This window comes from Sorex fumeus, unplaced genomic scaffold (assembly GCF_029834395.1).
Source record: "Sorex fumeus unplaced genomic scaffold, SorFum_2.1 ptg000122l, whole genome shotgun sequence".
NCBI classification, from domain to species: domain Eukaryota; kingdom Metazoa; phylum Chordata; class Mammalia; order Eulipotyphla; family Soricidae; genus Sorex; species Sorex fumeus.
Genome location: NW_026606179.1, coordinates 60,276,744 through 60,301,084, shown reverse-complemented (window position 1 = coordinate 60,301,084; position 24,341 = coordinate 60,276,744). Strand labels below are relative to the sequence as shown.

Here is a 24,341-nt window from a genome sequence, read left to right as displayed (position 1 = left end):
GCCAGAGACATCCCTGGGGGCAGAGCGGGAGGGAGGGAAGAAGGGAGAAGGAAGGAAGGAAGGGAGGGAGGGAGGGAGGGAGGGAGGGAGGGAGGGAGGGAGGGAGGGAGGGAGGGAGAAAAGGAGGAAGGAAGGAAGGAAGGAAGGAAGGAAGGAAGGAAGGAAGGAAGGGAGGGAGGGAGGGAGGGAGGGAGAAAAGGAGGAAGGAAGGAAGGAAGGAAGGAAGGAAGGAAGGAAGGAAGGAAGGAAGGGAGGGAAGAAAAAAAGAAGGAAGGGAGGGAGGTAGGAAGGAAGGAAGGAAGGAAGGAAGGAAGGAAGGAAGGAAGGAAGGAAGGAAAGAAAAAGGGGATTAAAGATAACCCTTAGAAATGGTCTTTGCTGTGGAGGCTGGAGAGATATCAGGTAGAGTGTTTGCCTTGCACGCAGCGAACCCGGGTTCGATTCCCAGAATCCCATAGGGACCCCTAAGCACCGCCGGGAGTAACTCCTGAGTGCAGAGCCAGGAGTAACCCCTGTGCATCGCTGGGTGTGACCCAAAAAGCAAAAATAAGTAAATAAATAAATAAATGGTCTTTGCTGGGAAAAACTACGGCATTGTATCTACCGCCTTGGCTTGGGGCCGCACCCAGTGATGCTCCCGGCTCTGTCTCAGGGCCCACTGTTGACGGGCTCAGGGGACCGTGCGTTGCCCCCATACAAAGTACCCAGGCCGCTGAGCTCCGTCTGCAGCCCCCTCTATCCTTTGTAGGTTGGGGCCGCACCCAGGGACACTGAGGGGCCACCCAGCAGTGTCCGGGGCCCACGCGGCGCCCAGTATGGAGCCAGGGTCAGCCGCGGCCAGGCAGGTGCCTGCTCCCCTGTACCAGGCGATTGTGAAGACGCCAAGTGGGAAACACTTTCCAGGCAGGAAACGCGGAAGCTTAAGAAGGGCAGGAGGAGACGGGGAGGTACTGCAGGGCCGGGTGTCTGGGCTGGTGCCGCACTGAAGCCGCCCCGGTCACGGGGACGTGCCCGCTGCCTGTCTGGGCAGTGCCTGGACCCGGCCCCGGCGCTCCGCCCCCTCCCCCGGGCCGGTCGTGCCCGCCCCGCGCGCACCTGCCGTCTGGAAGTTGAGTGCCACCATCTGGGCGCCGCACAGCCAGAGGCGGAAGGGGTCGTAGTTGGACGAGTCCACGCGCTGGCCCTTGGGGTAGACGCGCGTCAGGCCCTTCTGGTTGTACCTCAGCAGGTCCACGGGCCTCTGCCGGGTCACGCTGTCGGCCTTGGTCTCCACGAAGGAGCGGATCTCTCGGAAGTCGGGGTTCTCTGCGGGGGAGGCACGTTCACCTGCCGCCCCGCGCCCCTTCCCGCCGCACGCGGGGCTGCTGGCCCGGCCCACCCTCGGGGTGCAGCGTGCCCAACGCCAGGGCCCAGCACCACGGCCCTCCCCGCGCACACCAGCACCCGTGGGGACTGAGCGTGCGGAGGGCAAGCACCCAGGGGAGCAGCAGATGCAGAGGGCGGCCCTTGGGCCCCCAGGAGGAGGCGGGAAAGTCGAGCCCAGGCTGACCCTGAGCCCCTGCACTGTGGGATTAGAAAGTCGTTCAAGAGCCCTATAAAACCCGCTCACGCCCCAGCCGTTGGGGAGGACCACGGGGGCTGCTGGACCGGGGAAGGGGGAGGCAGGGCGAGGTGTGGGGGTGGGGATGCAGTCGGGCAGGGCGCCCAGAACAAGGTGGGGGGTCCAGTCAGGCCCTGGGTTCACTACCTCCCAGCAGACAGAGTGCGGGGGCCCTGGGGGGAGCCCCACTCATCACGCAGAGACCAGCGGCCCATGGCCACGCTGAGACCAGGGGCCACGCTGAGACCAGGGGCCACTCTGAGACCACAGGCCGCTCTGAGACAGCACAGGACTTTCTCAGCTGGAGAGTCTGATCAGAGCCACTGCCGGCCTCTGTGCAGGCTTAGCAATGGCCCTGGAACCAGGTGGAGTTTACCTGGGGTCAGGTGTGTTACCTGGGGTCAGGAGTGTCATGGGGTCAGGTGCATTACCTGGGGTCAGGAGTGTCACCTGGGGTCAGGTGTGTTACCTGGGGTCAAGAGTGTCACCTGGGGTCAGGAATGTCACCTGAGATGGCCACAGTGGCTCTGCCTGAAACGGGGCGGGTTGATCTGACCCTAGACCTAACAACACATGGAACCTTCTAGAGGTGGAGCAGAGACTGGAGGACCCGGGTCACCCCAGAATGCCGGCGCTGCAGGACAGACCCCCGGACTGTGGGGCGGGCGGGGTCCCCAGCCCCGAGCCTCAGCCTGACTCCAGGTGTGGGTCTCAGCCCCCAGCGGAAATCGCTGTCTTGGGGACGTTTGCTCCTGAGGTGCAGGGGGCCCGGGGTGGGGGTGGGGGGTGCGGGGGGGCCGTGCCCGGGAGCCACGGTACCGAGGTTGTCCTTGGTCTTGCTCGTGGGCTTGCAGTAGACCACCAGGTCCGAGAGCTCGATGGCGATGGACTGGTTCTTCTCCCAGTACTTCATGCTGTTCTCCTGCGGGAGCCGCGCCTGAGTCCAGCAGCCCCTGACCCCCCTCGGCCCTCCCCTCCGCTTCCCCTCCCCCTTCCCCCTCGGCCCTGTCCTCCCCCTCCCCCCCAGCCCCCTCCCCCTCTCCCCCTCGGCCCTACCCTCCCCCTCCCCCGCCCCCTCCCTCTTGGCCCTGCCGCCTTAGCCCTGCACTCCCCTAAGCCCTGCCCCCTCCCCTCTCCCTGCCCCCCGCCCCCCCCACCCCTCAGCCCCTCCGCTTCCCACCCCAGGTCCTTTTCCTTCTTGTTCTCACTTTGTAGTTTTGGGGCCACACCCAGCAGTGCTCGGGGATCACTCCTCACGGGGTTCTGGGGGCCACGTAGGGTGCGGGAGCTTGGACCCGCTCAGCGACACACACGGCCACCGCCTGTCCCTGACCCCCGACCTCTCCCTGTTGCCCCCCCACCCCGGTTCTTTTTTTTTTTTCAGTTTTCTTTCAGGGCCCACCCAACAGCGCTCAGGGGTTCCTCCTGGCTCTGCGCCCAGGGCCCCCTCCTGGCGGTGCTCAGGGGACCCGACGAGGTGTCGGGGATTGAACCGAGTCAGCCACCAGGTCAGGACGCAGAGGCGACACTGTCCACGGAACCCGTCCCCCTCCGCCAGGGTGACCCGTCCCTGGCCTCGCCAACTGTTCATCTTGGTCCCTTGAGAGGAGGACAGTGGGGGCAGTGGTCACTCTCTGGGGGTCTTAGCGCCAGGCACCACACGCTGTCCACCAGAGAACTGGGGTGTGGTTGAAGGCTTGCCCGGTGGTGCTCAGGGCTTAGTCCTGGCTCTGCACTTGGGGAATCACTCCGCCAGTGCTCGGGGAGTCAACTGGGGGCGATTTACAAGGCAAACGCCTTCCCCACCACACCATTTCCAGAGCCGGAGCAGACTCAGTCTGTGCTTCGCAAAGAAATAGTCGTGCACGGGCCGGGCCGGGTCAAGCCAGTGGCTCTTAGTGGCTAGAGGGGGCACAGATGACCTCCTGGGTCACAGAGCCCAGCGCGAGGCCAGAGGGGAGACGGGGAGGGGTGGGATGGGCAGGGGCGTGAGCCGACTGCCTGGGGTCCTCCTGGTCCTCACATACGCTTGACTCTCCCATTTCTGTCCAGCAGAGCTCAGGGCTCTGTGCTCGGGGAGCACTTCCGGTGGGCCCAGGAGACCAGGGGGCAGGACCCCAGGCCAGTGCCCTGCCCACTGCGCTGGCTCCGGACCCCATGGTCTGGGAAGGAAGCCCTGGCAAGCACAAGGACGGCTTCCAGGACACAGAGCCACGCTCGGCCCTGCAGGGCAGGCTCTGTCCACATAGACGGGCACGAGTGGAGAGGGACTACCAGCCGCTGCTGGGAACAGCACGGTGAGGGCCCGGGAAGACGGTGTCAGACTCTGACCCGCCGACTGGACAGGTCAAGGACAGAAGGGCCTCAGCTGACCAGGGACTCCGGGCCCCCCTCTTCACGCGTGAGCACAAGAAAACAGTCTCCCTCCTGAGCCCTGGCACACACACGAGCCCACCCAGGGGGCAGATCAGGGCAGAGAAGGGCCTCGGCGTGGGCAGAACCGGCACCTCCAGCACCCTCGTGCGGGAGAACTTCCTGCACGGCAAGTCCCAGGCCCCGGAGAAAAGCAGAGACCGTAGGCCAGCACGGGAGAAGGCGCCTACGTCCCCTGCACGGAGCACAGAGCCAGGAGTAGCCTCTGAGCACTGCTGGGTGTGGCCCCAAACCCCAGCTGCCACCACCAGAGAGAGAGAGACAGAGACAGACAGACAGACAGAGACAGAGACAGAGAGAGGGGAGAAAGACAGAGAGAGGGAGAGAGACAGAAAGAAACAGAGACAGAGAGAGACAAAGACAGAGACAGAGAGCGAAGAGGCAGAGAAACAGAGACAGAGACACAGAGAGACACAGAGACAGAGAGAAAGCAAGACAGAGACAGAGAGACAGAGGAGAGACAGAGAAACAGAGACAGACACAGAGACAGAGAGGCAGAGAGGCAGAGATACAGAGAAAGAAACACAGAGAAACGGAGACAGAGACAGAGAGACAGAGAAACAGACAGAGACACAGAGATAGAGAGAGACAGAGTGAGACAGAGACAGAGAGAGAGAGAGAGAGCAAGACAGAGACAGAGAGACAGAGAGGAGAGACAGAGACACAGAGAGACACAGAGACAGGGACAGAGAGAGGTAGAGATACAGAGAAAGAAACAGAGAGAGACACACAGAGACAGAGACAGAGACGTGTCAAGCTCCAGGACAAAGCAGGTGGTGGGGGTAAGGGGGGGCTGGTCCTCATCCTGCCTGCACCCCTCGGAGCCCCAGACTTAGAGGCAACCTGGGCCCCCAGGCTCCCACTGTGGGAGCAGGGGCCGAGTGCCTCCTCACCAGTGCTCCCGTGCCAGGGACTCACGGCTCGACTGGGCGGGCAGAGAAGCCCGGAAGAGAGAGAGGACGCACCCAGAACACGGTCAGGAAACGGAAGGTTCCGATAAACCCAGGAAGGTGGCGCCTCCTTGTGCCTCAGTGAGGTACTGCACTGGCAGTCACTCCCGGAGCACCCCATCTCCCCCCCACACACACACACACAGAATGAGAAAGAGAGAGGTGGACAGGGGCTGGGAGGGGGCAACGGGGCGATCTGCTCTCACAGCACCCACACTGCAGAGGCGAACGACCACCCCAGCCTGTGAGGCCCGAGCACAGTCCGTTGGGTTTCCTGCCGTGGCCTGCGAGATCCCCGCCCCTGTTACCAGGGCTCCAGGTGGGGTCCAGGCTGCTAGTCCTGGCCCTGAGCCCACTGTGTGCCGCTGCCCCGGGCACCAGCCGTCCAGGGAGCCCCATGCCCTCCCCCTCGGGTCAGGAGCTCTGGCACGCAGCCCGTCCTGCTAACCCTGGTCTGTACCACCCGCGGTTCCAGCAACAGACCCTCAGGGAGCAACCTGCGGGACCCCCAGTCTGGGTGACACGCAGGAGTGAGCTCCCCCTCGCACTCGGGCAGCTGGAACCCGAGTGAGTGTCCTCCCCTTCCAGCCCAGGGGAGGGCGCTGGGCCTCAGCCCTCAGTGCTCGGGGCCGTTCTGCGCCAGGGCCACCAAGGCCCAGAGGGGCATGTGACGGGCCCCAGGCCAGCGCAGCTGCCCTGTTCCTCAGCCCAAAGCGGGTCCAGCCAAACGCCCTCAGACACGCCCCGCCCCTGCCCCAGAGCCCGAGTCCACTCGAAAAACTCCCCCGGGAAAATATGGGAAACGCATCCCCGATGAGCAGATGCCCAGGGCCGGACAGGAGGGACGCTGCAGGGGGCCGGACCCGCTGGTCAGGACACGGGGGCTGGGAGATGGGGAGATGCCGCCCACCCTCACCCGCACTGCCCGACACCCCCCCCTCGACGGCCACCCGCCCACAGCGCCCACCTTGGCGTCCATCTTCCAGGTGATCTCACGGACACTCTGAAACCACTCGAACAGCTCCTCCACGCGGTCCGTCGCGAACTCCACGGGGGGGTCTCCCTGCTTCTTGGGCTCCAGGATGAAGACGAACGGCTTCTGGTTCTTGCCCTGGGGGGCTTTCACTAAAGCGAGACGCGGGAGTGAGCCTCCCCAAGGGCCCCCAGAGCAGCCTTCGGCCCTGGCACCCCGGGCCCCACCGCAGTGCCCTGAGCCCCACCCACGGCCCCCCGCCCCTCACCCACCTCTGCTGGGCGCCAGGCTGTGGGCACGGCCAGCCGTCCCGTGGGGGACAGTTTCCCGCCATTCAGAGGCACGGACCCGGCTCCCACCTCCCTACCCCCGCTGCGTGGCGAGCCTGGTGTTGGCCCTGGACGGGAGACCCTCACGCCCCCACAGGGCAGGGCCGAGCAGGAGGGTCACGCGAGGAGCTGGCCCAGCTGACCGAGGCATCATGCCCAAGAGAAAGGCCCGTGTCCCCCTCCTGCCACCAGCCACAAGGCCCCGCTGCTAAAGGCAGCCCAAGGTCCTGGGTAGCCTTGCCCACCCCTGCTGACCCGTGTATGCCTGGCCAGGCCTCTGCAGCCCCTGCCCCATGGGGCAACCACAGTCCCCGGCCAAGGGACACGCCTGGGCTTGCAGAGACCATGCTGCACACGGGGCAAGAACCCGGCCAGGAGCTCGGCCCCATGGGGTGGGGTGCACAGGGCACCAGGCCGGCCGCTGGCAGGGCCGGGAAGACCTGACCCCAGACCCAGACGGGCAGAGTGAAACGCAGACGAGAACCACCGGCCCGACACCGTGTGGCCGAGCGGCCGGACCCGACACGCACCTACGTTATAGGTGTTGAGGTCCAGGATGCCCCGGCAGAGAGAGCCCAAGGGGTTGTCTTCGATGATCTGCAGAGAAACAGACGGGCCCCCCCGTGAGTCCTGACGGGGAGCGGCTCAGGTGCGCTTCCCTCCTGGGCCCGTCCACGGGCAGAGAACAGAGTCAGAAGCAGGGGCTGGGGCCAAGGTGGGCGGCAGGCGCCTGGGTCCGGGCTGTGAATTCCGGAGCAAAACCCCTCCAGGACCCGAGAGGGCCCAGGGCTGAGGGCAGGCTCCTTGTGGCTGACCCCTGCCCCCATGTGGTGCCCAGCACCAGGGCGAAGACCCCCGAGCTCTGAGCATCCCCAGGTGTGGCCAAAGTACTGGAAGGAAAATCCATCCCAGACGCTTCCCGCAGATGCCTCAGTGCCAGGTTGCTCCGGAGACGCTTCTGGGGTTAGGGATGGAGACATGCCAGGCTCCCCGGGGCCCCGGGTCTGACCCTGCCCCCCCTGCCCCCCCTGAGCAGCAACAAGGGGGGGTCATCACAGGCAACACCCACCCCCACCACCTGCTTTCCAGGCCCTGTCGGATGCAGGCTCCTGCCGACCACAGGGTGGGCTGTGAAGACCACCACAACCAGGAGTGCCTGCTGCAGGCCGGGTGTGCCTGACACGCGCACCTCGGGCCACCCCTGCTGCTGGGCACTATGATGGGTGCTCCCAAGCAGTGCTCAGGATCCCGGCACTTCTCTGCCAACTAGGCCACTGGTTCGACACCAGGGCCTGCGGCTGCAGTGCTGCTGGGAATTCCCTGGACCATCCTGGAGGTGGTGGGGTTCCCCAGGGCAAGCCCCCTAAGCACTATGTTCTCTCCCAACCCGCTAACTTGACTTCCAGGATGCCAGGCCCTTTCTTCTGTGCAGCCTTCCCAGACTGCCACTTCTGCCTTGAGAGAATTCCTTGGTTTTGAGCAGGACCTGAGCATGCAAGGGAGTGGGCAGGGGGTTTTGGGGGGGGGGGGGTCACTGCGCCCCTGCCTGAGATGCAGGAGCAGGGAGCCAGGGGCAGGCGGCACTCACCTGCTTCTCCATCTCCTCCACGTCAGCAGTCGAAATGTCCTCGACGTAGTTGGAGGGGAAGTACTGCTGGACCCGGGTGCCGTAGTCGCCTTTCCACCTGGGGGCAGCGGGCGTCAGCAGGCGGCCGGCCCCGGGGCAGGAGGGGCGGCGTGGGCACGGGGTGCACTGGCGGTTTCTGTCCACCAGCAGTGGCAGCCAGGGGCAGGGCCGTGACCCCAGCATCAGACCGACGCCCCCACGGGGTTCCTGGCCAGGCTCCCGACCAGCCACGCAGGCCCCTGCCCACTCCCTGCCAGGGACATGTGGGCAGTCGGAGTCCCTCCGGCATGGGGTGACAGCCCTCCGCGGGGCTGGCTCCTGTCACTCCCACAGGGCCTGGTGCCTTTTCCCGCCAGTCAGGCTGGGCCCCTCCTCTGCTGGTGTCTCCTCACCATGCCAGGCACCCCCCAACTCACCCCCAAGTCCAAGCCCTGGAGTCAGACTGTGACTGTGAGTGACTGTGATTGTGTGTCTGTATGTGGCTGTGACTACATGTGACTGTGTGTGACTGTATGTGACTGTGTATGACTGTGACTGTCTGGCTGTATGTGACTGCGTGACTGTGACTGTGTGACTGTGTGGCTGTGATTGTGACTGACTGTATGTGACTGTGATTGTGACTGTGTGTGATTATGTGGCTGTATGTGACTGCGTAAACTGTGGTTGTGATTGTGTGCTGTGACTGTATATGACTATGACTGTGTGTGATTGTGTAAAAGTGTGAATGTGACTGTGTGAGTGTGACTGACTATGTGTGACTGTGACTGACTGTGACTGTGGCTGTGTATGTGACTAACTGACTGTTACTCTGTGTTTGTGACTGTGACTGTGACTCACTGTGACTGTGACTGTGCAAAAGTGTGGCTGTGACTGTGTGACTGTATACGACTGTGTGACTGACTGTGATTGTGATGGTATGGCTAAGGCTGTGTGTGGTTGTAACTGACTGGCTGTGTGTGTGACTGTGACTGTGTAAAGGTGTGACTGACTGTGTGACTGTGTGACTGACTGTGTGACTGAGGGACTGTGGCTATGGCTGTGACTAGAGGTGACTGCGTGACTGTGATTGTGACTGACTGTGACTATATATGACTGCATGACTTTATGTGACTGTGTGACTGACAGTGATTGCAACTGTGTGACTGTGTAACTGTATGTGACGGTGTGACTGTGATTATGACTGTGTGACTGTGACTGCCTGTGAGAGCTGTGTGGGCTGCCCGAGACGCGTGTCACCTCTCTCGTCCAGGAGGTGCCCCTGGTCAATGCGGGCAGGGTCAGGAAGGGCAGGGGGCGCCGCGTCGGCTTCTTACCAGCCCCCCGCCTCCTTGGAGACGTTGTGGATGAGGGCGCCCCGGCAGAAGCTCAGCTCGTCGGCCTGCTTGGCCTTGTAGTCGTACAGAGCCTTCACCGTCCTCTGGGGCTTTCGGGAAACGGAAAGCGACGGTCAGGGGGGGCCGGCGGCACCACCTACTGGCCAGGGCACAGCACTGCCAGGAGCTGCAGCCCCAGTCCATACTTGGGGCCCTAGGGACTGAGGTCCCCAACACAGGCCCGCAGGACGCCCCCATCTAGTACAGCCCAGACGCCCCCTCTCCCTACAGAGGCACCAGCCAGTGCTCCCACTTCAACACCTTCAAACCCAGATGCGCCCTGGCCCCGCAAAGGAGACGGGAGGTGACCAGGAAGCAGACCTCTCCTCTGGGCACCTGACGGCTGCACACAGGTGTCTGCTCTGCCTCAGTTTCCCCCTCAGTGACATGGGAGTCATAGCTACTACAGAGGAGATGGTGGACCACAACTCAACGTGGGCAGGCAGCATTTCCTGTGTTACCACGTCTGGGCCAGAGAGCTCAGGAAGGATCTAGAAATCACGGGGTCTGGGCACCGCTATCAACAAGGAAGGGTCATAAGACAGGAGCCCACGGCGGTTGCCCGAGCTCAGGACTCTGGCCAGGCAGGCCACCTCGGGATGGGACCCGGTGACCTTCCCTCCAGAACCAGAGCTCACTGTCAACCATTTCTTCTCAAAAAACTAAAACAGAATTGGGGCAGCCCAGGAGAGCTCCGGTGGGAGTCTGTCACCCCGCAAACACAAGGCCCCGGGCTGGCAGTGGCCCGGGCTGCACACGACCAGACAGCACAGCTGGCCAGGGCTCATGGGAAGCCCTGAGCACTGCCCGAGGCCAGCACAGGACAGTGAGGTCAGGTGGACGTTGCCCGCCATGGGGCAGGGCATGGGGCGGGGGGAGGCCGGGCCTTCGGGGACATCGTACCATGGAGGGGTTGATCTCGCTGGGGTCCACGTACATTCTGCTGACATCGTAGAGGGAGTTGATGTCTCTTTCCTGAGGAAGAACAGAGAGTGACCAATGGCCAGGCTATCTGGACTCCTCTGAGAACCAGGGGTCCGGGTGCTGGGACTCAGAAACAGAGGAGAGAGCCCACCGCCTGGCAAAGTATCTGCACACACGGAGGCTTCATCCCCAAACAAATGGGGCTCCTCCCAGCTGAGCTCGGCGGGAAGCCCAGACCAGAGGGACACAAGCACCTCGCTCAACCTGCGACAGCACCAGGTCAGGCACCACAGTCAGGGCCAGCAGGGGGCAGCACCCTCAGCCCTCTGAGTGATGCCGGGCAGATTCCAGGGCAAAACACACCCCAGCGAATCACAGAGTCTCCAGGGCCGGAGCGGAAAGAGGGCAATCGGATGGAGTCAGAGGCTGTCAGCTCAGATGACGCCGTGTCTGAACCCCCATCCTTACCTATCTCTCACCCCCGCCCCCCCCCCCCCCCCACACACACACGTACCTGCCCCAGCACCAGCTTCTACATGCCTCCGGGTCTGCAATCCCGGTCACCCCAGGCCCTTTGCACACACGGCCTTTCCCCACCCCCACAACGCCACGACTCCCTCAAGTCACCGTTTCTCTCTCCACTCTCCACTGCCTCCCTCCGCAGTTCTCGGGCCCCCTGACGCCCGCCGGAGGTCAGAGCCTGGACTGGGGTCGCTGCTGCCGCCCCCGCGGGGGACGAGGCGGGAGCTGAGGAGCGGGGCGGCGGGGAGGCAAGGGTGCGCGAGCCGGGCGCCTACCATGTTGTAGCGCTCCAGCAGCTCGGGGGTGACGGGGGTAGCGCAGTTTCATCTTCCGGTAGAGCGCGTGCTTCTCGTAGTAGCTCACCAGCTCCACCAGGCTCTCGAAGTAGGCCGAGGTGCCCAGCACCAGGTGCCGGCCGTCCCGGTTGATGCGACAGTGCTTCACCTTGCCCTTGGCCCTGCGGGGAAGGAGCGCACGGGGTGGGCACGCGGGGGTCCCGGCACCCAGGCCAGGGCCTCGGGAAGCCCCGCGCTGTCCTTCGGGACAGCCTGTGGGAGACGAGTGGGAGGCAGCGGCCTGTGGGGCCCAGCGCTTCCCAACGTCACGTCACTCTCACGACACTGTAACGGCGACAAGGGAGAAGGCACCGACCAGGACAGAGCCCAGGTGGGGCCCAGCGGGAGGAACTGAGCAGACGTGTCTATGTGGGTTTACCCTGGGATCCGTGTCCTCCACCATCAGAGATGTGCGGTGTCAGCATTACAGTGTGTGTGGTGTGTGCACGTGTGTACACGTGTCTGGGTACACGTGTGTGCATGTGTGCATGTGTGTGCATGTACATATGTGTGTGTCATGTGCTCCGTGACGGAACCAAATGGAGCAGGTAAGTGGCCTGGAAAACGAATGGATTCAAATGGCGGTTCCGTGTTAAAAGGTTTTGGGTCTTTACATGGAAAGTATCATGCTGAGCGAAATGAGTCAGAAAGAGCGGGATAGACACAGAAAGATTGCATTCATCTGGGGGACATGTAGTAACAAAATGGGAGACTAACACCCAGGAGTGGCCGAGATTAGTACCAGGAATTTTGCTCCATGGGTTGGAGGCCAGCCACACATGCTAGGAGGGAAGGGAGCTCAGATAGAGAAGGGAGCACCAAAGAAAGGGTGTTGGGAGGATCCTCCCAGGGTGCGAGAAGCATGCTGAAAGTAGACTATAGACCAAACATGATTGCCACTCAATTCCTCTTTTGGAAAACAACAGCACCCAAAAGGAGAGATAGAACAAAAGGGAGTGTCCTGTCACAGAGGCAGGGTGGGATGGGGGGCTGGGGGGTGGGAGGGATGCTGGGACCCGTGGTGGTGGAGGATGGGCACTGGTGGAAGGATGGGTATTTGCTCATTATATAATTGAAACCCAAGCACAAAAATTTGTAAGTCTGCTGATGACCACAGTTTTGCTGACTGCTGAGCTAGAGAGACCTTGACTCAGAACCACGAAGCTAGCCCACTCTCAAATTCTTGACCCTCCAAAACTATGTGACAGAATAAATGTTTGTTGTCTTAAAAAAAAAATAATTTGTAAGTCTACAACTGGACCTCATGGTGTTTCACTAATAAAAAATAAATAAATAAAAATAAATAAATAAATAAAAGGTTTTGGGTCCTGATTAGGAAGTCTGGTGATGCTGCGAACTTAACTCTCATGGGCCAGCAGCTCACGAGGCAACGGCTGTTAGGAATCATCCTGCTGGAACGTGACTTCCCCAGACTCTCCAGGGGACGCGGGATGAGGCTCAGAGCACCGCGAGGGCTCCACACACGACCCTTTCACCCTCTCTCTCCCCTCTGACCACAGGGCCGGCTCGGGGGAGGCCAGCCAAGTCTGGCCCACCACCTGTTTTTGTAAGTACATTTCTACCGAAACCCAGTAACGTTCACTCGTGGCTGTACTGCACATGACCGCTCTCCTATGGCACCACTGCTACGGCAGTGTGACGGGGTACGGAGCCTCTGCAGGAGAATCCTCACCCTCTCTGGTCCTTTGCAGAAAATGCCTCGGCTGCAGTCCTGGGGGGTTGTGCCCAGACCCCTGATCATCTTCAATGATCCCACCAGTCTAACAATAGAATTCCCCCCTCCCCAAAAAATGAGGACATATCTATTCTGTCCTCATCTGTTTCAAACAAGAGGCGGAACAATCCAAACTGGAACAGACTTCTCCCCTGACTGGCCTTTACCAGTAAGAACAGAAACATCGGAGGGAGAGAACGTCCAACCTCGGGGCCGGAGCAATACCAGAGTGGGGAGGGCATGTTTGCCTTGCACGTAGAAGACCCCGGTTCGATTCCCAGCATCCCATAGGGTCCCCCGAGAACTGCCAGGCATGATTCCTGAGTTGAGAGCCAGGAGTCACCCCTGTGCATCGCCGGGTGTGATCCAAAAGAAAAAAAAAAAGAGGTTCCAACCTTAACTTGAGAGCCAAGAACTGTCTGCAGGCATGGGGGGTCTAGCCGACCGGTCCCAGGGGCCAGAGAGAGAGCCCAGTGGCCGAGCCCACACCAGGAGCCCACTTTCATGCCCAGCACTGCCCGGCCCCCGGCACAGGGTTGGCAGCCTCCAGCCTGGCAGGTGTGGGCCCAGAGCCAAGACCAACAGGCTGCACTTCAGACTCTCACGGCTCCTTGAAGCCCCTCCTGCTCGGCCCCGTGGAAACAGATGCTGGCAAAGTCTGCCGTGGTCGCCTCTTTGCAGCAGTATTTCATTAAATTAAATATTTACGTTTTAAAAACACTGCTGAGTAGAAACACAGGTTGAGAAAGAAAGACACTGGATCACGCCCCATCTGTGTTTCACAAAAACAGGACAGAGCACACACGTGCCCTCTCCTGCCGGGAGCCAACACACACAGCTCGGGTCCGAAGCCTGGGAGACACCTACCACTCCCGGCCAGAGAAGTAGGACCCCCGCGACCCTCACCACAGTGCCTTAGTGAAGGCAGTAAACGGACAGGGTTGGGGAGCGGGCCGCTTGCTGTGTCGAGCCTCAGGGCACCAGTCAGCTTTCGGCTCCTTCTGCCTCAGTTTCCCCACCCCCGGCGCTAAGGTTTGCAGCTTCTCTCCCAGGGAATTCACCCAGGGGGACCCCTGAGCCGGGTGTGGGTGCCCTGGGGCTAGATACACCCAAGCACAGGCGGGCGCAGGGCCTGGGACCCCTCCCCAGAGCACAGACAGGCACAGGGCCCGAGACCCCTACCGGGGCACAGGCGGGCGCAGGGCCCAAGACCCCTCCCCAGGATACAGGAGGACACAGGCCCTGGGACCCCTCCCCTGGACACAGACGGGCGCAGGCTCTGGGACCCCCTCCTCGGGGCACAGGCAGGCACAGGGCCCGAGACCCCTCCCCAGGATACAGGAGGACACAGGCCCCGGGGCCCCTCCCCTGGACACAGACGGGCGCAGGCTCTGGGACCCCCTCCTCGGGGCACAGGCAGGCACAGGGCCCGAGACCCCTCCCCAGGATACAGGAGGACACAGGCCCCGGGGCCCCTCCCCTGGACACAGACGGGCGCAGGCTCTGGGACCCCCTCCTCGGGGCACAGGCAGGCACAGGGCCCGAGACCCCTCCCCAGGATACAGGAGGACACAGGCCCTGGGACCCCTCCCCTGGACACAGACGGGCGCAGGCTCTGGGACCCCTCCTCGGGGCACAGGCAGGCGCAGGGCCCGAGACCCCTCCCCAGGATACAGGAGGACACAGGCCCCGGGGCCCCTCCCCCGGACACAGGCGGGCGCGGGGGTCCCACCTGAAGGTGATGGCGTAGGAGTCGGTGCCCTCCCGCCGGCGGATGAGGAAGGCGCCGTCCCGGGGCACCCGCATCAGCATGTCCTCGGCCTCCCCGCGGCTCAGCCCGTCGTAGTACCACCTGCGGGGGAGCGCGGGACGCGGGGGTGACGGGCTGACCGCGGTGACCGGCCCGGGGGAGCCCCGGCCCGGCCCGCCCAGAGCGCCTTTCACAGCCGACTTCGCAAGCCAGGGAGCACCCACGGGCGGAGGCAGGGAGAGCCGTGGGGGCGGGGCGGAGCGGAGGGGCGGGGTGAGGGCGCTAAGGGGAGGGGGAGAGGCGCAGAGGGGCGGGGCTAGGTGCAGGTGGGCGGGGCTAGGCACGGAGGGGCGGGGCTAGACGCATAGGAGCCAGGCTAGGCGCAGAGGGGCGGGGCTAAGCGCAGAGGGGCGGGGTTAGGCGCAGAGGGGCGGGGCTAGGCGCGGAGGGGCGGGGCTAGGGGCAGATGGGGCAGGACTAAGCGCAGAGGAGCAGGGCTAGGCACAGAAGGGCGGGGCTAGGCGGAGAGGGGAAGGGCTCGTCGCGGAGGGGCGGGGCTAGGCCCAGGGGGCGGGGCTTGGTGCAGGGGGCGGGGCTAGGCGCAGAGGGGCAAAGCTAGGGGCGGAGGGGCGGGGTAGGGAGGATGGGGCAGGGAGAGGGGCGTAGGGGAGGGGCGGAGCGGAGAGAGTGGGGCAAGGGGCAGAAGGGGCTTAGGGAGGTAGAGTGGCGTGGTGAGGGGCAGAGGAGGTGGAGAGAGGGGCGGGGCGAGAGGCTATGAGCAAAGGGGCGGGACTCTGCGCGGAGGGGCGGGGCTAGATGCAGAGGGGCAGAGCTGGGGCGGAGGGGCGGGGCAGGGCGTATGGGGCAGGGAGAGGGGCGGAGGGGAGGGGCGGAGTGGAGAGGGCAGAGGGGGGGCAGAAGGGGCGTAGGGAGGTAAAGTGGCGTGGTGAGGGGCAGAGGAGGTGGAGAGAGGGGCGGGGCGAGAGGCTGAGCAAAGGGGCGGGGCTCGGCGCGGAGTGGCGGGACTAGGTGGATAGGGGCGGGGCTTGGTGGAGATGGGCGGGGCTAGGGGTGGAGGGGCGGGGCAAGGAGGATGGGGCAGGGAGAGGAGGGGAGGGGCGGAGCGGAGAGGGCGGGGCAAGGGGCAGAAGGGGCGTAGGGAGGTAGAGTGGCGTGGTGAGGGGCAGAGGAGGTGGAGAGAGGGGCGGGGCGAGAGGCTATGAGCAAAGGGGCGGGGCTCGGCACGGAAGGGCGAGGCTACGTGGGGGGGACTTGCGGGGGTGCACGCGGGGGCGGGGCTAGGCGCGGAGGGGCGGGGCTAGGCGGGAAGGGGCGGTGCTAGGCGCAGGGGGGCAGCGCTAGGCGCGACGGGGCGGGGAGGGGCGCCAGGGGCCACCTACGGCTTCGACTCGTGGGGGTTGGGGTTGGGCACGGGGTCGGTGAGCCGCAGCTCGAACTCGGCGCAGCGCAGGTGGGTCTCGCGGTAGTGCTGGATGAGGGCATAGATGCTGGTGAACATGAGGTTGTCCGTCAGGTAGTACTTTGTGGTCCCGCCGTCCATGGTGGAACGGATCCGGCAGTGCTGGACGCGGCCCGACCGCCTGCAGGAGGGGACGAGGGCGTGGGGACCAGGCCGCGGCCCCCGCACCCAGGGGTCCGCGGCCACCAGCCAGGCTAGCGCTGCGGGCGGACACCCCGTGAGCCCACCCAGACCTGCCTCTGCTCTTAGAACAGGCCAGAGTCCGAGCCAGGCTGCTCCTCCGCCGGGTTCCAGGACATTCCACCTGCTTCCCCCACCCACAGCCCCCTCTTCCCCACAGAACCCCTCCCCCGGACCCAGGCAGCTGGGTTGCAGTCCTGACTCAGACACCTGTCCCCTGGGGCCCTGGGCTTCCCTCGAGGACAAGGAGAGCAGCTGGGATGGCCTGGAGGAGCGCCCAGAGCTGGCCGGTCACTGTAGGCCCCTGCCTCGGGCCTCCCGGAAACCTGCTCCCAGAAAGTTCCTCCGGGCCTCCCAGACGGCCCTCGGCAGCTCTCCACACCGACGCTCCTCATTGCGGCCATCCCGGCCATCAGGGATGGAGGTCATTAAGGGGCCGGGAAGGTCATTCCCACGGTGACTTGTTAAGTATCCATCTGCCCAGCCCATGAGAGCAGAGACCCTGTCTGCCCACCGGGCATCACGAGCCCCCAGAGCCAGCGCCCAGGATCCTACCCAGAGAACAACTGAGTGAGTGAACGGTGGGTGTGTGAGTGAGCTGCTGGGTGGGTGAGTGATTTGAGTGGGTGGGTGCGTAAGCCAGTGAGTAGCTGATTGAGTGGGTGGGTGGGTGAACGAGCAGGTGACTGAGTGGGTGGGTGACTAGACCATGTGCTCATGCTCACAACACCTCCCCAGGCCACCTGTGGAATCCCAAGAGGGTCCCGGGTGGCTGAGTGAGCTGCCCGGGGTCACAGGTCACGCCCCCCCGTTCAGGCGCAGGGTGAAGTCTGGGGCTCTGGTTCAGGCCTGCCAGTGTCCGGCCTCGGCTCTGCCCTGTGGCTGGCGCGGGGGCTTTACCAGAAGGACAGGGTGTAGTCGTTGGGGAAGGTCTCGCTCTCCCGGACCAGGAAGGTGCCGTCCTTGCCCCCGGTCTCGGCGCAGTACTCCTGCAGCAGCTTCTCGGCGCTCGTCCTCTTCTCCACCTTCTTGTGAAACCACTTCTCCCCAAAGTGCAGTTCCGTGGGGGGTGTATCCTGGGCGCCGCAGAGAGAACACGGGGGTCTCGCCCGCGATCCCCAGGGGACAGGGCAGGAAAGTGGGGAAGCGTCAAATGCCCAGCCCTCCAGAGAGCGGGAAAGAAACTCGAACCTCATTGGCCAAGCCCCTGGACCAGCCAACCAATCAGGGAAAAGCCTGCCTGGCCTTGGTACCCAGGAGCAGCTGGAGGTTGTGGGGCGGCAGGGGGTATTGCCTACCTGGGCCGGCTCCTCCTCCCCGGTCTGCTCAATGTCATCGCTGAAGGACAGCTTGGCGTCGGCAATGGCGCAGTAGTGCCGAGTCCATTTCTAGAAAGCAAAGTGGCATGAGCTCTGCCCCAGAGACCCTGCCCGGGATAACCCAGAGTTCACCGAGTTCACAGGCGTTACTAAGACTGTCCCCAAATCCACATAGCCCCATGGACAGAGACACAGACAGATGGGTGCACGCACACACACACACACACACACACACGCGCGCGCACACACTTTAGTGTAAGCATGTGGGTTCTTTGGAGTCTTTAAGGCTTTTCTAACTGGCAGGTCTGATCAGATGTCTGTGGTGTGTTTCCTAATATCCAGCCTCTGGAGAGTGGCGGGATCCTTGTGGGCTCTCACGCCTATCTTTTTTGTTTGTGTGTTTCATTCTCCAAGACTTTCAGGATTTCTGTTTGTCAAGAAGAAACCCTTTCATCGCCATCCGTGACTTCTTCTTCTACTTAACCCTCGGTCACGTGCCAGTGATCACTAGGACACAGAACAGGATGTGATCTACCGCCCAACGCATCTGCAGCTTCAGTGCAGATCTACGAAGAGTGAGGGGTAGTGATTCCGAGCAGAGGGCTTCTTGGGACGACTGAAACCAGGGGTGTGTGTGTGTGTGCGCGTGGGCACGTGTGCACGTGTGCATGTGTACACGTGTATGCGTGTGCGTGTGTCCATGTGTTTGTGTGTGCATGTGTGCATGTACACGTGTGTGCATGTGTGTGCATGTATGTCCATGTGTGTTGGGGTGTGCGCGTGTGGGTGTGCGCATGTACACATGTGTGCGTGTGTGCATGTATGTCCATGTGTGCACGCATGTACACGTGTGTGCATGTGTGTGCATGTATGTCCATTGTGTGTGCATGTGCATGTACACGTGTGTGCATGTGTGTGCGTGTGTGTCCATGTGTGTGGGTGTGTGCACGTGTGGGTGTGCGCATGTACACGTGTGTGCATGTATGTGCATGCATGTCCATTGTGCGCACATGTACACGTGTGTGCATGCGTGTGCATGTATGTCCATTGTGTGCGTCATGTGCATGTACACGTGTGTGCATGTGTGTCCATGTGTGTGGGTGTGTGCGCGTGTGGGTGTGCGCGTGTACACGTGTGTGCATGTGTGCATGCATGTACGCATGTGTGCGTGTGTGTGCGTGTATGTCCATTGTGTGCGTGCATGTGCATGTACACGTGTGTGCGTGTGTGTGCATGTGTGTCCACGTGTGTGGGTGTGTGCACGTGTGTGTGCATGTGTGCGTGTATGTGTGTGCATGTGTGTCCATGTGGGGGGGGTGTGCACGGGAACAGAGAGAGCACTGAGCAGGGGCTCTGGCGCCAACCCGCTCCTGTCCCCGAGCCGCGGGCGCACCTGGTCGATGGGGTCCCACATGTACAACTCGCCCTGCTGCTTGTGTTCCTCCTTCTTGTCCTCCATGTTGACGTCCACGTCGCCGCGGGGGCCCAGCTTCTTGTGCTGAGGGGAGAGACACGCCCGGGTTCCCAGATCCAGGCCTGCGGGGGCCAGCACGGCGCCCCCTGCTCCCCGGAGCCTCCCCAGGGCAGCCGCCCTGACCCGGCCATCCTGCACCCCTGGAGCACAGAGCGGGAGACAGTCTTCTCCAGCTCCCAAAGCCCGGACGGCTGGGCCCTTGCTCCGTCCCTCCCCGTGACTGCTGGCCCGGTACTGGCTCAGAACACCCGGGCGAGGACGCAGGGGAGAGCCCGGAGAGTCAGCCTCGGCCTGCAGCCTCGGCGGGCAGGCTGTGCCAGGCCCCGGTGCCCCTGTGCTCTGCTCCCCTGAGCACTGTGGCCCCAGGCAGGTGCGTCTCAGCTCACTGCAATCATGGTCCCGCGCCCCTCGCCAGGCCCCTGGTTCTGGTGGCCACCGGCGGGCGCCCTGTCAGAGGAGGTGCCGGGCCCCACCTTGATGATGATCTTCTCCCGCAGCTGGCTGGGCGAGGGCAGCTGGTCAGCGCTGGCCTCCGTGGGCTTGGTCAGCAGCAGGTCGCCCAGCACCTCCTTGAACACCCGGGCCATGTAGCGCTGCTGCTCCACACTACAGTGCTCCTCGATGGACAGGATCACGGGGAAGCTGCCGGGGGTGGGAGGCAGCTCAGCAGGGGGCGGCTGCAGGCTGGGGACCCCCGGTGCCTCCTGACCGGGGGCCGGGACCCCGTGTGTGCCTGTCCACAGGCAGTGCAGCAGGTGGCAGGGTCCCGGGGCTGCCCCAGGCTCCCGCTCCTCCTCCTCTGGGAGCCAGAGCCACTGGCACTTCCAGCCTGCAGGGGGCGCCAACACCCAGCAGACACTAAGGTGTGTGCGTGCGCGCGCATGTGTGTGTGTGTGTGTGTGTGTGTGTGTGTCCTATACTCAGCTGAAGACAAGGCTATGACAGGCTCAGGGGCAGAATAGGGAAGAATGTGAGTGTATGGATGTGTGCGGGGTGGGGTGTGGGTGGGGTGGGTGTTTAGGTATAGGGCTGTATGGTTGTGGGGGTGTGGGTGTATGGTTGTATGGGTGTTCGGGTGTGCAGGGTGTGGGCTGTGGGGGCAGGTGGCCGCTCAGCCCACACCCAAGCGCTCCTCCTATATGTATGTGTGTGGGTGGGTGGGTGTGGCTATGTCTGGGGGTGTATATACAGTTGTACGTTGGGTGGTTGTGTGTATGGGGGTGTGTGTGTGTATGGATGTGTGTATGGTTTTATGTGGGGGCTGGTGTGTGTATATGAGTGTGTGGGTGCGTGTGTGTGTGTGTGTTTGTGGGTGTGTGCATGGGTGTATGGGTGTGTGTACGGGTGTGTATATGGGAGTATGTACAGGTGTGTGGGTGTATGTATGGGTGTGTATGGGTGTGTGTGGCTATGTGTGTGGGTGTTATGGTTGTATGTGGGGGTTGTGTGTGGGGGTGTGTGTATAACTGCGTGTACAGGTGTGTGTGTGTGTCTATGTGTGTGTGTGTACGGTTGTAAGTGGAGGTTGTTGTATATGGGTGTGTGTGACTGTGTATGGGGGGGCGCGTGCGCTCACCCCTCCCTGCGCGTGTCCCTCTGGCGTCCCGCGGCCCCGCACACCTGGAGGTGACGAAGGCGTGGTCCCTGATGGCCTGCACGACGTCGTCAAACTTGATCTTGGTGGTGCGGGTCCAGCCGTGGTAGATGATGGGCTTCCCGTCGGGGCCGTCCCAGCAGTCCACTGTGGGGACAGCGGCAGCCTCGAGTCCGTCCCTCAGGTTCCTCCTCACCAGCCGCCGGGGCCACTGCTTAGCCGACGGCTCCGGAGTCGGCCGGGCTCCCCCCGCCCGTGCCAGCTGCGCCCGGCCATCTCTCCTGGGGAACTCAGGACCGGGGGCCCCCAGCAGTCCTCCCCAATCAGGGCTGAGGCGGAGGAGCTGCCTGGCCCCCAGGTGCTGGGGCCGGGCAGGGGACGGCTCCAGGCTGCCGGCCTGGCGCAGGGGCCACGTGTGTCAAGGACGGAACCAGGCCGGCCACGCCCTGTGCCCAGGAGACCACGGCACGTCCTCGCGCCCGGGATGGACAGAGAGAGCAGAAAGAAGCGCCATAAAGATCTGAGCAAAGGTCGGCAGGAGACACAGACGATGTGGGGGCCCGGCGTGGGCCGGGGGCCACTCACGCTCGATGCAGCGGCAGCCCAGGCGCAGGCAGCGGACGTAGGCTTCCGTGGACGACTCGCTCCGCAGCTGGTCCCCTGTGAGGTACCTGGGGGCAGGCGGCAGCTCAGCCCACACCCAAGCGCTCGTCCTCCTCCTCCTCCTCCTCTTCCTCCTCCTCCTCCTCCTCCTCCTCCTCCTCCTCTTCTTCCTCCTCCTCCTCCTCCTCCTCCTCCTCCTCCTCCTCCCCAAAGACCTGAGCTCAGCACGGGGAGGCGACCACCGCAGGGCCCGCGAGCGTCCCGCAGAGGGACCTCGGACAGGGGCTCGGGCAAGAGGTCCCACCCGCCCGGCCTCCACTGGGCAGAGCTGGGTCCACACGGACCAACAGCCCCGAGGGCTCACGAGGTGGCCGCCGTGTCCACCAGCACGGTCCGAGGCGGTTTCCGTGCCCTGTCCCTGGGCAGGCAGGGGGTGAGGTCCCCGTGCTCAGAGTCAGCCCCTGATGCAGGCCTGGGGGCCACACGGGGAGCAGACCCGGGACCTCGCGTGTGTCAGGACGCATTCTGCCCTGGGGATGGGCACCCCCTCACGTGCCTCAGACGGGCCCAACCCCCCTTCCCAGAGGCCCAGATGGGCGACAGCTTCACCTACTCGCCACAACAAAAAGATTCTTGCTGTGACACCAGCGGGGGGGCGCGGGGGGGGGGGCGCAGTCCCCATCCAGAAGCTCCCAGGGGCCAGAGAGGTAGTACAGTGGGTAGCGCGCTCGCTTGCCTTGTGTGTGGTGAGCCCACGTCCAACCCCGGGGACCCGGTATGGCGCCCAGAGTCCCCACAGGAGGGATTCCTGGGCACTGAACCCGGAGTCAGCCCTGGGCACTGCGGGGTGTGGGCCCCCCCCCCCCCACCCATCAGGAAACAAAACTCAAACAAAAGCTTCTCTCTGTGGGATCTGAGCAGCCGGGCCCGCCCACACCCTGGGCCCCTGTGGGCAGCGCTGCCCGCAACCCAGGGACACTCACGTGTTGTGTGACGAGGAGATCCAGTAGTGTGACAGCGGGTTGTTCATCTCCTGCATGTCCACCGCACTGTGCTTCTCGTCCCAGATGCTGTTCTCCCGCGAGAACAGGTAGGTCAGGAACTAGGCGGGAGACACAGAGACGGCTCGCCCGGCCCGCCCGCCCTCCCTCCTCGGCGCCCGTCCAGGCCCCGGGAAGCTCCGGTCAGACAGAAAGTCAGGCGGCCACAGGCGTGTGGCCAGGGTGCTCCCAGAACACCAGGGGCTTGGGGAGTCTGGGTGATCAGGGCTTACTCCCAGCTCAGTGCTCAGGGATCACTCCCAGCTCTGTGCTCAGGGCTGACTCCTGACTCTGTGCTTGGGGCCAACTCCCGGCTCTGTGCTCAGAGCTCACTCCCAGTTCTGTGCTCGGGGATCACTCCAGGCTTAGTGCTCAGGACTCACTCCCGGCTCTGTGCTCAGGGCTTGCTCCTGACTCTGTGCTTGGGGCTGACTCCCGGCTCTATGCTCAGGGCTCACTCCCAGTTCTGTGCTCGGGAATCATTCCAGGCTCAGTGCTCAGGGCTGACTCTTGGCTCTGTGCTCAGGGCTCACTCCCAGCTTGGGGCTCACTCCTGGCTCTGAGCTCCGGGATCACTCCTGGCTCTTTGCTCAAGGATCGCTCCTGGCTCTGTGCTCCAGGATCGCTCCTGGCTCTGTGCTCAGGAATCACTCCTAGCTCTAAGGTGGGGAATCATACTTTGTGCTGAGGATTAAACTGGGGCTGGTCGTGTGCAAGGCAAGTGCCTGGAGCACACGCTGTCGCCTCGATTCCAACACTGTCCCTTTCTCTTCACACGCGCTCTGCACGTGCTCCCGTGTCTGATTCAGAGCACTGACATCAGTGAGCCCACGGCCCGGGAGACAGGGTGACGTCACTGCCCATCTCAAGGGCAGGGCCCCTCTCCCCACCTCACAGGTCAGCCCACTACCCCCCCCTCACCTTACCCAGGGCCAAACCAACCCCCGTGGGTGCCCAGAAAGCTGCAGTACCGGGGGAGACGCCCTCTGCTGGGCGAGCCCAGAACCGCACCCGGGGGCAGACCCCCGAAGCTCACCTCGTCAATGAACAGGAAGGGCTCGGCCGTCTCCCTCATGGTGTCGTCGATGAACTTGGTCATCCGCTCCCGGACCTTGCTCAGATCCTGAGCCCAGTGCTCCTGGGCGTGAGGGAGAGAAGCCGGAGTCAGCGAGGGCAGGTGAGAGCCTTCGCCTCCAGGGCTCAGCTCCCGAGAAGGGTCCCGACATCAGCCTCTAGGTCCCGGGAGGCCGTGGCCAGCAGCCAGCCCCATGCTGAGCAGGCCACGAGGCCTCTGCCACACCCCCACCCGACTCAGGCGCTTGCCCAAGAGGAGACACACACAAAGCACACAGGTGGGGGCAGGTGCGTGCCAATAAAACTTTATTCACAAACATAAATCAGGGGCCAGATTCGACGCTGCTCTATCCCTGACTCTGTGGGCATGAGATGGGGGCAGGTAGTTCAGCCAAGCACAGAGTTTCTTCCCAGCCGGCCTTGGGCCAGTTCTGCCCTGTCCACCCCAGAGGACTGAATTCTGCAGGTCCTGTGACGGGTTATACCAGGTAAGGCCCTGCACTTGCGCCAGTGTCTGACCTACAGGAAGTGCTTAAGCCGGCCTGGCGCCTTCCTGCCCCCAGATCCTAAGGCACTTTCAGCCAAGGACAAAGGCCCAGACACGGCAGGACCACCCCAAGGTCACACAGCAGGGAGTGGCAGGATAGGGTCCAAATCACCAATTCTGGGCAACAGGCAGAGCAGACACGTGACCTCTCCACAGCGCTCTGGCCAAGGGGCCAGGAGGGTCCCAGCCGGGTCCCATCCCAGCCTGGGCATCACTGCAGCCCGGAGGGGCCACTGCCAACACCAAAGGGTCTGAGCAGAGACGCCACCTCAGGCCTCGGCACTGGGCAACCAAGGAGGTGGGTCCGTGTCGCTACCCTGAGCACTGCCTGGGAAATGCCACCCCACCCCAAAGGACCCACCCAAAAGGAGCCAAATAGCTGGAAACCGTGTTGAGAGGCCCAACATGGCCACGGGCAGCTCCCGGGCAGTCGGAGGGACCCAAAAGCTCGTTACCAACAGGACACGCCGGTCACCTGA

At 63.4% G+C, this 24,341-nt stretch overlaps 1 protein-coding gene across 1 annotated transcript in view; it reads right to left on the bottom strand.

Annotated features, from left to right (window-relative positions):
• PLCG2 (phospholipase C gamma 2) overlaps positions 1-24,341 on the bottom strand; it is an 84,187-nt gene that overhangs the window by 16,319 nt on the left and 43,527 nt on the right. The window contains 19 exon segments of the mRNA XM_056136221.1: positions 1,096-1,305; positions 2,420-2,522; positions 5,951-6,108; positions 6,816-6,882; positions 7,874-7,970; positions 9,226-9,335; positions 10,189-10,260; positions 11,007-11,042; positions 11,044-11,188; positions 14,534-14,653; positions 15,952-16,152; positions 17,112-17,287; positions 17,510-17,599; positions 18,924-19,028; positions 19,478-19,646; positions 20,625-20,745; positions 21,184-21,269; positions 22,185-22,303; positions 23,278-23,379. Of these exon segments, the coding sequence (XP_055992196.1) occupies positions 1,096-1,305; positions 2,420-2,522; positions 5,951-6,108; positions 6,816-6,882; positions 7,874-7,970; positions 9,226-9,335; positions 10,189-10,260; positions 11,007-11,042; positions 11,044-11,188; positions 14,534-14,653; positions 15,952-16,152; positions 17,112-17,287; positions 17,510-17,599; positions 18,924-19,028; positions 19,478-19,646; positions 20,625-20,745; positions 21,184-21,269; positions 22,185-22,303; positions 23,278-23,379 (2,287 nt within the window).